At 40.6% G+C, this 15,455-nt stretch overlaps 1 protein-coding gene across 1 annotated transcript; it reads left to right on the forward strand.

Annotated features, from left to right (window-relative positions):
• The first annotated feature begins 216 nt into the window (after window positions 1–216).
• Window positions 217–13,682, forward strand: ncstn (nicastrin). The gene is made up of 17 exons (XM_047332019.1): window positions 217–357; window positions 2,787–2,888; window positions 3,213–3,336; window positions 3,925–4,046; window positions 4,502–4,647; window positions 5,645–5,789; window positions 6,368–6,480; window positions 7,203–7,355; window positions 7,467–7,571; window positions 8,142–8,219; window positions 8,654–8,823; window positions 8,961–9,063; window positions 9,598–9,696; window positions 10,168–10,255; window positions 10,847–11,010; window positions 11,752–11,964; window positions 12,252–13,682. Exons 1-17 carry the CDS (start codon window positions 249–251, stop codon window positions 12,372–12,374), a joined length of 2,157 nt encoding a protein of 718 aa, XP_047187975.1. The 5' UTR covers window positions 217–248; the 3' UTR covers window positions 12,375–13,682.
• The last annotated feature ends 1,773 nt before the right edge of the window (window positions 13,683–15,455 follow it).

Here is a 15,455-nt window from a genome sequence, read left to right on the forward strand (position 1 = left end):
GCTGAGTCATCAGGGAGCAGTCCAGAGGTTACTCTCGACTTTAGGCCTTTAATTAAAAACCAAGCAGGTGAATTGTGTTGGGGTGTTAAATTGATTTATTAAAGGTGCACATGTTTTAACTGACCAGTGGCTAATTTTTAAAAACGCAGATTTTTATATTAATTTTTTACTCTTACGGTGCCATTTTGACTGGAGTCGCGTCGCCTCTGACGGGGGCGGAACCAAACAGCGGTACCCGGACGTTTCCCATGTCAACACTTCCTGTTGTGTTTTCGCTCTCTGCTCCCCGAACCAGGAAGATGGATCTGCCCTCGAACAAATGGATTGTTCATCTGCTCGTGTGCTGCTTCGTCGTCGGTAAGTTGTCTCCCGACTGTGTGCTCGAACGTTGACACGTACTCACGTCCACCAGCGGAGTGTCTGTTCCCCGCGTGTCGGGGGCAGTTTGAGCCTGGCGGACTTTCTTTGTGCTGGCTTTTTTTTTTTTAGCCGGATGCTAAGCTAGCCCCGGTTTGAGCTTTAAACATCTCCGTCGCTGGCTTTTTTTTTTTTTTTTTTTAAAACAACATTTTCAACAATGGAGTTCACTGTCGCGACCGCTGTCCATCAACTGCGGGTTCAGAAATCCTCGCGTGATTCTCTCCAGTTGTTCCTTTCGATGACTCGTCTCCTCCTTTTGCGATGAGCGAGCAGCTCAACGCCAGCGTGACCGCTCGTGATCCCCCGGCCGCCGCCGCCCGGAGCTCGGGGGTCGGATGATGGAACCGTCGGAACAAATCGTACATACATACGTTTTTTTTAGTTTTTTTTATTATTGTTATCTAAAAGATAACCGTGTTGTCTTCAAAGGTACATTCCAGGTTTTTGTACAAGTTAAAAATCTCCCTTCGCATCTTTAGGACATCCGGGTACTTTCGCCACATCAGAGCAGCAAGTGATTTGAAATAAAAACTAGTTTCTGTTTTCACATTTGTGCTTCTTGCATCGAGTGTGTGCGTGTAACAAGGGATAAGATAAGAAAACCTTATCACCACAATCTTTCATACAGGATTGAGGAATAAGGTGTATAAGGAAAGTGACCTGAAATGACTTCTGCTTGACAATATATGTAAAGTACAATTTTTTTTTAAATTAAAATCAATTTGACATTCCAGGAGGGGCGGGGGCTCCCAATTCAATTAAAATAATAACATTAAATTAAAAAGATATATAAATACTATATACAGAGCAGTAGCAATAGTTGCACATGGAGACTAAATATGAATATTGCACAGTTGGTTATTGCACCTTTAAGTGTATCAGTGAATTATTGGCTCAAAGCAGCATTGGAACAAAGCAGCATTGAATCGCCAACACTTTGAAAAGAACCTTGCTGATTTCATAGTCCTGTGTCAGTGAATTGTGTCCATAAAAAAAATCAAGAGATAACATTTTACAGCAAGAGATAAAGTCATTTCCAACATGGTTACAAGTTGTGAAGGAACTACGATGGTTGGCATTTGAAATAACACAGTACAACTTAAGAACTACCCTGATCGATTACTGTACAGAAAGTATTAATTATCTGCATTCAAGATTCCATATATCAAGATTCTTATATATTCCATTATATAAAGTATATTATTATATTATTGCTGCTGATGCTTGAACACAATAGCAGCATGTTATTGTAAGTCCTGGTTGAGGTGGAGCTCAAATTATAGTGGTAATAACAATTATGTCCATAAAATCTCAATCTGTAATGTAGTTATAAAGAAAATGATGACTAAATGTAGTATACAGTGCAGCGCAGTATTTAAATATGAGTTTCAGATTTGAACGTACTACAAGACCACACTGATGACGGTTTTCACTTTCTGTCCTTCACGGGGATGTCAGAGGTCACGGCCTGGTACACGACTATAAACCACAAGGTGATGGAGATCAGAGATGTTGTAGACTCACACGGCAGCCTTCGTTCTCTCCATGTTCTGTAACACGTGGTAGCTGCAACTCGTACAGCTCAGCGGGGTACACCATTGACTTTGGTACAGAATGTCGGGGCTCGATTTCCAGGTCATCCCAGTGTTGGCCCTTATAGGCAAGACCCTTAACGCTACCTGTCTCAATGTAAGTCACTTTGGACAAAAGTATAAGCAAATGAATGTAATTTAACAGATCCGTAATCGACTACTAAATTAATTGTCAACTATTTTGATTATCAATCATTGGGTTCAAGTAGTTTTTATGGGAAAAAAAGTCAAAATTCTCTGATTTCAGCTTCTTAAATATGAATATTTTCTAGTTTCTTTGCTCCTCTGTGACAGTAAACTAAATATCTTTGGTGTGTGGACAAAACAAAACTTCATCTTGGGGTTTGGGAAACACGATCAACATTTTTCACCGTTTTATGACATTTTGTGGAACAAACAACTCATTGATAAATCAAGATAATAATCGACAGATTAATCGCTTAATGAAAATAACCGTTAGTTGCAGGTTTTGTACGAGCATTATTTTCCAAACAAAATCATGTGAATGCACAGTGAAGACAAATAAGATGCAAAAGACAGAACAGGAATAATTGGAAGGAAAAAACTTATAATAAGTGAAGCATATTATAGAAATGTGTTTTTACTTGTGAGAGATACAAGATAAAACTGTCACTTGAGGTTTTGTTTCTCCTCATTTGAGCCAGAAACTCCAGTTTGAACCGCAGTAATGTGTTCCCATCATTAATATGTCCTAAATGTCAAACTGTTTGTCCTTGTGCCATTGATAAAATGCTTTTTTTCCCTCTCTTGCAGGTGTCAACTGCAACTCAGTGGATAAGAAGATTTATGTGAAACTCAATTACACCGTCTCGTGTGTGCGACTGCTCAACGCAACGCATCAAATCGGCTGCCAGTGTGAGTAATAAGGCTACAAATGAAAAGTGATCCCCCCCACGGTTGTCCGAGATGAATGACCTCCGAGCGTCTTTTCTTTCAGTTTTTTTTTGTGGTAGGAAAAAGTTCGCTCCACAATGTACTGAAAGCTTAAAAGAATGTTCCTTGTGGTTGCTCCAGGCAGTTCAAGTTTGGAGCCGAGCGAAATCAGTTCTGCGGCTTTGAGAGTTGGAGACAAATTTTCCAAACCCGTAGACAGACAAGCTTTTAAAGATGTTTATTTATTTTTTTGTTATACCTCCTGTCACAAAATGTTGACATGTCATTTCCTCTGTCTGGTTTCAGCCTCTTTGTCGGGTAACGTGGGTGTGCTCCATGTGCTGGAGTCGGAGGACAACCTGGACTGGGTCCTGAGCTCTGGTCCCAATCCTCCTTACATGGTCATCCTGGAGTCCCCGCTCTTCACCAGGTACTGTCTCGCCCTCCAGACGGATTTCCCACAGTCACAGTCATGATGCACGATCTGGCTTTTTTGTCTTCTGTGGCTCACGCAAGAGAATCTTTCATTTCTGCGCAAGACAATTTTTTTTAATAACATTTTAAAAGAACATTGCAATATTCATCTCATTTCAATTGAGTGCAGCTACCAACTGTGCAATACTTATTCTCTATGTGCAATTATTGTCACTGCTCTGTATGTAGTAGTTATATTTTGGACATTCCTTATTGTTTTGTAATATTTTGCATTCCACTTTGCTGCTGTAACAGCCACATTTCCCCTGTTGTGGGACGAATAAATGTTTATCTTATTATCTTATTTGTTACCACGCAAAAAATTCTAATAATTCCTAAATGTTCCTTCAAACACAGCATTTATTTTCTATCCAGACTTGTGGATCATTAAGACATTATTTAACAGTATATAGTTGGTAATGACAGAAGCATGCACTAACTTTAAAACGTCTGACCCCCGAGAAAGTAAACTTAAATTACGTTTTCAAAACCCACGTCTGACCTGTGTTTGAGCCCGTTTCATCACCGACCGTCTGCCCGTCAGATCCGTCATGATGAAGTTGAAGAGCGGCTCCAGTCGGGTGGCAGGCGTCGCTGTTGTGGCGCCCAACACGAACCCAGCGGGCGCCTTCTCTCCGCACACCACCTGCCCCAACGAGAACTCAGGTGGGCGGGGATTTTATTTTTTTTTGCAAGCCGCGACTTGTCCTTCAGTATTACACGAGTCGCAAAGATACATTTTTAGTTTAATGACCCCGCAGAGGCGCAGAGCTTTTGGAGTCACATTGTGAAGTCACTTGATTTCGGAGAAGAAGCAGCGTTAAAAGTCAAACACGCTAGTAGAGATTTGTTGTATCGTTCTTTTTAATGTTTCTTTCAAGTGTGGAAGAAAGTGTTTACAACCTTTACTCAAGTAAAACTCGCAATGTCACATTGCTTTCAAACATTTTAGTTGAGTGCAGAAGAATTATCTGTAAAATGTACGGAACATATAAAAGATTTGGTTTAGTATTACCGACAGATTCAGATGTAAGAAACAATATAATGGTTCCTGACTGATGTGGATTTTTGGGGGCTGATTCTGTTGATGTTGATGTCTTCTCTGTGTTATTTCCCCTCAGGCGTTTATTCAGAGACCTACGATCCAGCCATGGCCAACTGTAACAAGACGGTGTGGAACCCTCTGGGAAACGGGCTGTCCTACGAGGAGTTTGATTTCCCCATATTCTCTCTCAAAGACGACAATGACACTCAGGTCATACGACAGGTAAATGTGACGGAAGACGTAAATATTATGTGTGTTATGCGGCCTTCGCGTGGTATTGGAAATTACGGTAAAAATTGCACTTGAACGCCACCCTCAAGTCGTAACTACGAGTGGGAAACTGAGATAATTTTGATTCCTGAGTTCCCAAGTTGGAGCGAGCAGAACCTTCAACATGGCGGAGAAGAGGACATTGTTAGCTGTTGCTCGTGTACATAATTCAAATCTGTAATCTATTCTTTACTTAACTTGATATGGACCAATGCTATTCATCATTCTTTCTATAACAAATGGACTACAGTCTGCAAGCGGTGCAAAGTTATTACATCAGCCCTTTCGCCATTTGTTCCTATTCGTTCCGACAAAAAAGCACTTGAACGTGACACATTAGCGTAATTCAGATCTCCCAAGTGGGAAGTAGGATCTTCCGATTGGCACGTGGAGGCACCAGAAATCCCAATTGTACTCATTAGTACTTTCAGGTTGGTCACTGTACAAAAAAAAAGAGTCTAATTGTTTTCCAGTCGCCTCTGGTGCTGGGGGAGAGAAAATCCCTTCATGCTCAGCAGAATCTGATTCAGTGGCGTTTGAGAGTTGGAACGGTGCCAGTGAAGCTGTTTTCTGCTGCGCTTAAGATCGGCCTTCATCTGGGGCATGTTCCGACACATTATGTTGAGATCATTTGTCAGAGCTCCATAAATCATTTGCTGCTCCTCCACTGTATGTGACAAAAAACAGACAGATCCTATTACATGGGTTTTAGATATCGTCCTCCAAAGCAATGCGAGTGTGTGTGTGGTTCTTTTTTCCGCAGTGGGCTGTGTGTTTTCACAGATTACAGTGAACACAGAGCTGCTGAGCTCCAGTGTCTTTATCTGTGGACTGTGCATTTAAAGTTGCCTCTCGGAGGCGTCTTTTTATTTTCTGAAACGTTTTTAAATCCAGAGGTTGTGTTCCTGTTTGAGAGTCAGTAAAAATGTTCTGTTCTCTGTGTCCGCAGTGTTACCTGGACCACAACCGCGCCGTGAACGGCAGCAGGCCCCGGTACCCGCTGTGTGCGATGCAGCTCTACTCCCTCATGTTCGCCGTCACCGACACGGCCACCTGCATGAGAAGAAACGACATTAACTTGAGCATCAACCCAGGTATTTACACAAGATCATATACGACAACGTGGTGTGATATATACGTCGCTACATATACGGCAATGTCTTTATGTGCCAAATTTATATTTGTGGCTGTTTCGTCCCCGAAATGTCCTGGGGATGATGTGAGTAACAAAAAGGTGTAATTAGTAAACTGGGAAATGGAAAAAAGAAAAGAAAAGGAGGAAACTGATGAGAGGATAAAATAACAATTTATGTACAACTTAAGTATAAAAATAAAAAGCAAGCTTCTCAAAAGAGGCCGATTCCCCTTGGACAGAAAACGCAAAACTATCCTATTTGCACGGTCACGACAATCTACCGGGTTCACCGTACACATGCAAGAGTCTCAGATGCACACACACACTGAGGGGAGGGCAGAACCTGGAATTGGAAAAGAGCACAAACACACACACACACACAGCACTGGGTCCGCAACAGTGGCATTTCATAAATGCTACACATCATTGTCAGGCAGAAAATCTGCTTAAAAACAAGGAAAAGCTTGTTTCTAATAACCATATGTCCATATTTTAACCTATGTCCATATTTGTTTTTTACTCTGTGTCGTCTTGTAGAGATGGTGTGTGACCCGTTGGGCGACTATAACGTCTGGGCCTCCACCCGGCCGCTCAACAACACGGCCAAGGGCCACAAGATGTGGGAGAGCGCAGTCGTCGCAGCAGCCAGGGTGAGTTTCCTCCTCCTTCTCAAAAAGGGAAATGGATGATATAGGCTTTGGCCAATATTTCACTTACTTAGTTTGCAGACACTCCTGTAAGTTTATGAAGAGTGTTTAAAATATCTCCAGCCAGTATCTGCAGTGATCTCACTCACGTTTTTCCGGCCTAAAAATTCCAGTCAGTGTACAGACAGACAGTGTTTTGTGCTTTTGTGTTTTTTCCTCCCTGCAGATTCAGTACAGTGCAAAAAGGTTTTAGGCAATCAAAGTCAAAGTGAGAAAGTTTTCAAAAATGTTTCGACAAATATGTTTTTTTTATTTTTTATTATCAACTAACTTCATAGACTGGAAACCAGAGCAGTCCCGAAACAAGACATTAGCTCAGGGTGTGGGGGAAGTTCGTTGAGCTTTTCACCATTTTATCAATAAAAGACGAGTCAATCAATTGTGAAAATAAGGTAATAATGGAAAATACGTGTCAGTTGCAGCCCTACTGTACATATTGTTTATACTGTATACTGTCGGTAAACCAGAATACAATATGTTCTACCTCTGTGGAGCCTGTGGCCACGTTTTGACCTGTGGAACGAGGAAAGTGGGTCATTGCAAGTCGAAGTGAACTACTTACCTAGATAAGATCTCTGACTGATGGATCTTCTCCCTCCTCCTCCTCCCTCCCTTCCTCCTCCTCCCTCCCTCCTCCTCTTCCCTCCCTCCCTCCCTCTATGCAGTTGGACAGCAGGTCGTTTTTCTTCGACATTGCTCCCGGAGCGCAGAGCGGAGTCTCGGGGTTCGTCGCCCTGCTGGCGGCCGCTCACGCTCTGCGTGACGTGGTCCAGGAGGCCCCGCCCAACCGCACCATCCTCTACACCTTCTTCCAGGGGGTCAGTCGTTAACACACCACTGCGTCGCCCCATCAAAACATAGGATTTTAATTAATTTGTTCTGGAGAGCTCATGTCTTTTTATTCATTTGTACTTTTTGTTTGACCCCAGGAAACGTTTGACTACATCGGCAGTTCGAGGATGGTGTACGATATGGAGAACAATCAGTTTGCAGTTGACCTGGACAATATTCACTCAGTACTGGAGGTTGGACAGGTGTGTAATTCTTTTGTGTGTTATCGACCTGCACATGCTACCAGATTTTGACGTTTTCTTTAAAATAACTTAGATCATAGATCATAGAGCACAGATATAGTGGGGAAATTAGCAAAAAGTATGATTTTAACATATTTTAACTTTATTAGCTTCTAACTTTGCAAGGTGCAGACCAGTGTAAGCAAGTTCACTACAGTTAAAACATATCAAATAGTGAATCATGTCCGCTCACCAAAAGTTTCATCAATCTTGGCTTCATCACACTAAGGTATTGAGGTCTTATACCAAGCAACACAATATTTTATTTTATTTTATCTTATCTCATCTTATCTTATCTTATCTTATCTTATCTTATCTTATCTTATCTTATCTTATCTTATCTTATCTTATTTATTTTAATCAGAATTGAATGTCTATAAAACATCACCCTTGCAACTATAATGACGTCATTATATTATTGTTGATTTTGTTTTTTAAACAGTTGGTACGTTGGGAACAAGCTGCACTCTCATTGGTCAGAGTTATGGCACTGCAGTATTATAATCTGACCATTAATTTTCTCCCCCACAGGTGGGACTTCGTAACGACTCCAAACTGTGGCTCCACACTGATCCCGTGTCTCGGAGGAACGACAGTGTCAACAAAGAGGTTTGTCTGTCTGCGAATATTTTTTTTTTGAGTTTTTAATTTATGCTCAGCTGCTCTACCGCCACAAAACGTACGATCACATATTTTATAATTCATAGCATAATAATCATTATTTGAAACTAATGTATGATAAAACATTGAAATGGCTTTGAACAAATATGGAAAACAATATGGAAAAACTAAATCTCTTCATGAAGTTAGTAAGTATAAAATCTACAACAAAGAAAATTATTATTTCAGATTCTTAATGGCAAATTCAAGAGATGTTTTAGGTTGAGGATTGACTGTAAATCCTGTTACTAATCTAAGTATTAAAGTAAAAGATTACAGTTTATGAAGAAACATGGATATAAAAGAGAAAACTACAAACAGAATCGAGATGAGAAGAATAAATTGAGGTCACAATGTGTTTTATTATCAATCTTGTGTTTCAGGTGGAAGATCTGATCGCTAACTTGCGTTTGGCTGCCACGAATCTAAGTGTCACACCCGAGGTGCCCACCGCCTCTCAGCCTCTCCCGCCCTCATCCTTCCAGCGCTTCCTGCGAGCTCGGCCAATCCCGGGTGTCGTTCTGGAGGATCACCAGTCTGCGTTCACCTCCAGGTGACTCGGGGGGTTTCCCTAAGACGCGTAGCTACACACGATGAACAATTCGTCATGATGTCAGAATGTGCGACCTGGAGGAACTCGACGTATGTTGATCTGTTTTTTTTTCTTCTTCTTTTCTGTTCTGCGTGCAGGTTCTATGAGAGTATGTACGATAACGCGGAATACCTCAACGTGTCGTACCCACCGAACCTGACGCCAGAGGAGCAGCTAAGATTTGTCACTGAAAGCGCAAAGGTATTTACTTTTCATCGTTGATCACCAATGTTTCCATCTCACTTCAAAAAGTCAACCCACAACTTCTGCTTCACTCGTTGTTTTGTTTGGACAGGCGGGGTTGGGTAGTTACGGATTACATGTAATATGGATTACGTAATCAGATGACATATATTTATATATGACCAGTAACATTACCAACCATTTTAGTTTTATGTCGCACAACTGTCGTCTTCTTGAAAATTTTCTTCTTCGCTCGTCTCCATTTATTAGAAGATGAAAATGTTGCGGCTGTTTAAAACACGAGGCTAACGAGGTTAATATTAATTGTGGAGCAGGGAAACACCGATGTTCTCCATTTTTTATACGACAGGATCATTCAGGATTTAGTTTCATCTCAACCTGAGTGACAGTCAAGTCTGCCTCTCGTTCCAGTCTTGCCACCTTTAAGTCGTCTTGCTTCTATTTCTAGAACGTCACACAGATATTGTCAGACAGTAGCTCTAACAAAGATTTTTTTCTTCTTTTTTTCGCTTCTCCTGTCTCGTCTCCCAGGCTCTGACGGAGGTGGCCACCCTGGTCGCCCGGGCTCTGTACAGGCAGGCCGGAGGAGCGGAAACGCAGCTGGTCAACATCAACGCAGACTCTCAAACAGTAAGACTGCTTGATTTCTTATTTGTTGATTTCAATAGAAATGATGTTTCAATCTTATCAACCGTCTCAATATTCCTATGTGAAGATGATTTGCACCTTTTCCTTTGACTGATAACAAAAAATATTACGGCCGACCTCAGACCTGAAGAGTATCCTGCACTTTCTCACTCGGCGGTGTAGAGAACATTGACAGTTGCTTCGTTCAGTATCATTTGTACAATGACGTTGGTCTCACCATTTTAATCCCTCTGGAGAATCAAGTCTTCAAAAGCGTTTCATTTAAAGAAAGAAAACTTGCAGCAGGAACAATGTTTTCTTTAAAGATTATCTTCAAATGTGCTTTCGAATGATTTATCATTAGTTCAGAAACAACGGGAAACGTCTTATTTTAATTTAGCTTTTCTGTGACAATTTTTGTCATCTTGAGGAAGTGACACCTTGACATGTCTGCTCCTGCTCCATTTGTCTCAGGTGACCCAGATGCTGTACGGTTTCCTTGTTCGGACGAATAACTCCTGGTTCCAGCAGCTGATCCCCTCGGACTTCATGAGTCATCTCAGTGAGTTGGGATCAAAAGCTCATCCTTTAAAAAAGAGCTGAAGTCAACTGAACACAAACCTGGTCGACTGGTATCGTACCCTTTCTTCGACCAATCATGCATGATCTGCATGAACTAAATTTGCCACAGTGCAATAATAGTTATTAGTCTGAAAGAGTTATGAATACAAGTTAAAAGCCTTCTCCCCCCAAACTTTTTGACCATCCGTTAGAACATAATGCCGCCACAATGACAATTTCTTTGACATGATGAGTAAACGTTCTGAACTTGTTTGGGCAAAGTTCAAAGTTTTCACTCGGGTTCTCTCTCTTTCCTACTGCTGCTGAATATAATCGATTTATCCTGGAAGGCTTTTACTGTAGCGATTGTCCGACCAATGAGAATTTGGCCTGATGAGAACGACTCGACGAACCGGTGCAGCGGGAGACAGCAGCCCTACTAGATTCATATGAAAGATAATTGCTTATTGCTGTACTGACTCCAAATGTGCAGTGAGACACCCTTTTTCATAATTACTGTGAAGATGAAGAGCAGAGGAAACACTGATAAATGTCCAGACACAAATCTTTTTTTCTTCTTTCTCTCTCTCAGCTAACAGGCCCCCAAACCTGTACGTGGGTGCGGTCCAGCAGTCCAGCGAACCGACTGTTCTGGTCCAGTTCCTGATGGCTAACCTGACGGGCAGCACCGTCAACGTGACCCAGGAAAACTGCCAGAACCAGCGAGAGGATGAGAATGACAAAGAGAGCAGACATGTACGATGAATAACGTTGTATTTTTTATTTATTTATTTACTTTGGTTGCCATTTGGTTTTTAATTTAATCTGAGAGAAATTGTGCCACAAGAAGAAAAAAAAATGTTTAACAACTGAACAAAGAAAATGAAAAAGAAAGATTGAGAAAAGGGTTCAAGGGGTTTATGACTGCATCTAATGATAATTTTCATTATCATTGTCTTTTTTTTAAATATCTGATAGAAGTAAGAAATTAGAGGACCAAATTTAAAGAATAAATATCTATTACTAGTTTCCAGAGTCCAAGATGACATGTCTAGAATTCTTTTATTTGTTGTACAAACATATTGTCCAAAATCCAAAGATATTCAACAAGTGAAGAGACACTGAAACCAGTAAATATTTTTGCTTGAAAAAAGGATTTAACCGATCGATTGTTCAAATAATAAAATAGCTGCAGATTAACTTATTATTATTATATTAGAATTATTTCAGCTTTATTAACGTTATTGTCTCAACCTAAAGCCTGTGGTGAGAGGTGATAAAGTGTGAATTTAAGTATGTAATTCAATAAAAGTACAATTATACTGAAGAAATATAGAATAAAAAAGCGCACCATGATTTCTGTAGCCTACAGTTGGTATCAAGTCTGAACTGCACCACTGGCGCATTCTCCTCATTTAAAAAGATAATTGAAAATATAATATATATATATTTATTCCCCCTCCTCCGCAATGTCGCCCTTGTTTCCTCCTCCCTCAGATGTACATCTACATGTGGGTTCAGGGAGCGGTTCCTCCCAACAGCACACAGCGACAGGGCTTCTGTGTCCGCTCCACCGCCCGTCTGTCCAAGGCCGTGTCCCCGGCGTTCGACCTGCGAGAGTTTACCTCCAAAGACTACTCGACGTGGACGGAGTCCAGGTGGAAGCCCATCAGCGGACGCATATTCCTGGTGGCCAGTCACGAACTGGAGGTGAGCCCCGCCCCCTTCACTTCTCGGGGGTCAAAGACTCGGATGCTCAGATTTATTTATTAAGGAGGGCTCACGCAGTTTTTGCAGCAGGAATTTAGGGATGGGTGTTGTAATGGTTTGAACGACTATACTACTCTATTAACCGCTTATCAATCCGGTACCAGCAGCTAAACGCTGAGGTGAACGCTTAGAGACCAAAGATATTGTTGGTGGAAAATAATGAGTGATATTGTTTAAAAGTCATCGTCGCCCATTTGACTTTTCCTTTTAAATCCTCCTTCCTCCAGATGTTGACGCTGGGCGTTGGCGTTGGCGTGCTGCTGACGTCCCTCCTGCTGACGTACGTCATCAGCGCCAAGGCCGATATTCTCTTCAGCTCGGGGAGGGAACCCACCAACGCCACGTACTGATCCATGCCGAGGCGACGCAGGCCGACGACCACTACGAAATCTACTATTTCTACTACTACTACTTCTACTTCTATCCCAACTGGACATTGACAGGAACTTTTCTTCAAAACACACCACGATTAGGTACACAGACAGGTTAGACACAGCAGCTGGGGGGTGGGGGGGGGTTATTAAACTCTGTGTTTCTGGACTCGCTCCGTTGAGACGTGAGATGAGGACTGGACCGTACTGGATTGGCCTGGATGGATCTGGACTCATCAGGGTTAGAAAACACTGGTCAGGCACCAGACGGCCCTGCCGGTGGAAAAGATGTTTATATTTCTTTTATTTTAGTTTTCTTTTTTTTTCTTTTTTAATCGTCAGAGAATGTTTTGTTGACTCTGTCATGGGATAGGCACATTACGCATTATTTTTGTGTGTGTGTGTGTGTGTGTGTGTGTGTGTGTGTGTGTGTGTGTGTGTGTGTGTGTGTGTGTGTGTGTGTGTGTGTGTGTGTGTGTGTGTGTGTGTGTGTGTGTGTGTGTGTGTGTGTGTGTGTGTGTGTGTGTGTGTGCGCGCGCGAGTGTGATTGTTGATATGCAAAATGTGACCGAGTGACTGCGTGGTTCGGTGTGTATGATTATCTGAAGGTGTGTGTGTGTGTGTGTGTGCGCGCTTTATGAGGATTGCGATTGTGCAATACTGTAGCTGTCTCTTCTTTGTCACGTAGTTTAACTTATCACTCAGCTACAAACGATAAGAAACCACTTTATGGGTCGCTGAACAAGAAGAGGGGGGAAAGAAATTGAAATTCAATGTTTTACAAAAATTCTAGAAATGTGTGTTGAGGTGTTTTAACAAGTTGTAGCTTCTGCGAAATTGACAACAACAAAAAATAAATACAATTTTTGAAGAAGAAAAAAAAAATCTAAAATATTTATACGAATCGATCCCAGCACACACATGTACTGTAACTAGTAACTACACTTGAACGTAGTTGTTAACTCACTGCGATTTCACATATTGTGATGTTTGTGTGGAGAGGTAGAATTTCCCAAATGAATAAGTGGCTGACAAATGCTTCATCTTCATTTTGATCAGCTGCTAGAATCTTCAAATCCAGTCAGAAGATCTTCTGAAAATGCGTTGGTACTCTGGCTGTGCACTCTATTATTTTTTTGGGTTCTTTTTTTCTTCCGCACTAACTTCTGAAAAATTGTGACAACACACAAGAGGTTTTAATTTTGTTGATGGGCGTTCATCTAGTGTCTGGAATCGATGATCAATTGTGATGCCGTGTTGAAGAAATAAACATTGCTTCTTTTCCAATTTTTTGGGGGGTTTTTCCTTTTTTGGTGGTTGGAGTTTAAAAAAAGAATTAAAGCTTATTGTTATGATTTAAGTGCTCATGAACTGGCCTAGCGGCACTCTAAAAAAAAGAAAAGAGGATAATGTGGCCTCAGCTTATGTATTCACTACTTTATGTTTTGGAGAACCAGCCTTTGGTCCAGTCAATAAAAAAAAACTCATCTGTGAGAGACGGTGCTAGTTTCTGTTTTCCAAAAAGGAACAGTCATACACAGTGGATACAAAAGTCATCTGTCAGTCACCACTTCTCTTGTTCTGTTAAAGGTTTTCATAAGAGAAATGTACGAAGAAATAAAGTTGTAAAGTGAGGGCCGTGGTGTTGGGAGTGTATTTTGGAAGTTATTACTTTAGTAAAGCATCTAAAAACACTCAGGGGAAAGCCAGTTGTCCCAAACCCCAAAAATATCTATAATATCTTAAATTATATCTAAACCACTGGTTTCAGCTCCTTTTTTTCTTCCTTTAAACCAATAAAACATAGTGTGTCAGAGATTTTCCCGTCTCCCCAAGAGGTAGAACTATCCAGTGTTTCAAAGTGAAGAAAGCCACTTTTTTTAAAAAATTTATGCTGAATAACTGCTGTATTTTTTCTTTTTTTTTCTTTGTTCTTATCCATCGAATCATCGTCGTCTGTTGGTTCCATCCTGACCCACAGATTGGAATCACTAATCTTAGCTAAAAACCCAGTAAAGGATTATATTTTAATGAATTTCTTTATTGATATTGATAGTGTAAGAATACATATATGGAGGGAAGTCATATCTATATACCTTCTAACGTACAGCTGAGTAAATATGCTTTATAGAAGTATATCAAATGCTTTGTTACATTTAAATATTAAAGTTAGTTCTATAGATTTTCTCTTTGGCACTTTGCCGCAGTTTAACATCGCTTTTCTACCTACAGCAGCGATGTGCTTGTGTCTCCTTTTTTTTTTTATAAGCCAAGCATGCAAGCATAAAAAAATCATGTGTCTGCAAACACCACAAAGAATAATAAATAAATAATGAGCAAACGTGAACTGATGATAAATAATTCAGGGAACTCAACAGAATGTATTTACAGACAATTGTGAAAGTAGTGACATGGGCTGTAAAAATACTGACATTGAAATAAATTAAAAATATGAAAGTGACAAGGATTAAACGATGCAACAAATGATGCAATAAATCGGAGGTAGAATAAAAATCAAGATACGAGAAGATAATCTGTTTAATCTCACAAAGGGGGAGTCTGTTACAGCTGCAAATGAGAACAATAGTAAACCTGCAAGATAGACTTAAAGATATATAAAAATAGAAATAATATATACAATGTAAACAGAACATATGCAGCGTGAACAGAAAAATACAGCGTAAAACCTGTCTGATTTATGATGGAAACCGCTGGTTTATGACGCACGTGGTCGTACAGCGTCACAACAAACATTACTTAAAATGAAGATTTATTTGGCCAAAGAAGTAATTCTCCCATGTAACGTGTCTTTAAATCTGTAAACGGTGTGTGGACACACACACACACACACACACGTTTCCTCACAGTCACATAAAAAAGTGTGTATATTTAAAAGAAATCTGATCATGATGATGATGATGATGATGGTTTTGGTGGATTTTTTTTTTTTCTCCATTCAGCACTTTTATGAGCCGGGGGGGAAACCACTTATTATAAGTGCCATTATAGTGTGTGACACACACACACACACACACACACACACACACACACACACACACA

Source organism: Scophthalmus maximus, chromosome 5 (genome assembly GCF_022379125.1).
Source record: "Scophthalmus maximus strain ysfricsl-2021 chromosome 5, ASM2237912v1, whole genome shotgun sequence".
Lineage (NCBI taxonomy): Eukaryota > Metazoa > Chordata > Actinopteri > Pleuronectiformes > Scophthalmidae > Scophthalmus > Scophthalmus maximus.

Coding starts and splice junctions, on each gene's coding strand:
- ncstn (XM_047332019.1), top strand. CDS start 249: ATGTCAACACTTCCTGTTGTGTTTTCGCTCTCTGCTCCCCGAACCAGG. Junction 4,047..4,501: donor CTGCCCCAACGAGAACTCAG/GTGGGCGGGGAT, acceptor ATTTCCCCTCAG/GCGTTTATTCAGAGACCTAC. Junction 11,011..11,751: donor ATGACAAAGAGAGCAGACAT/GTACGATGAATA, acceptor CTCCTCCCTCAG/ATGTACATCTACATGTGGGT.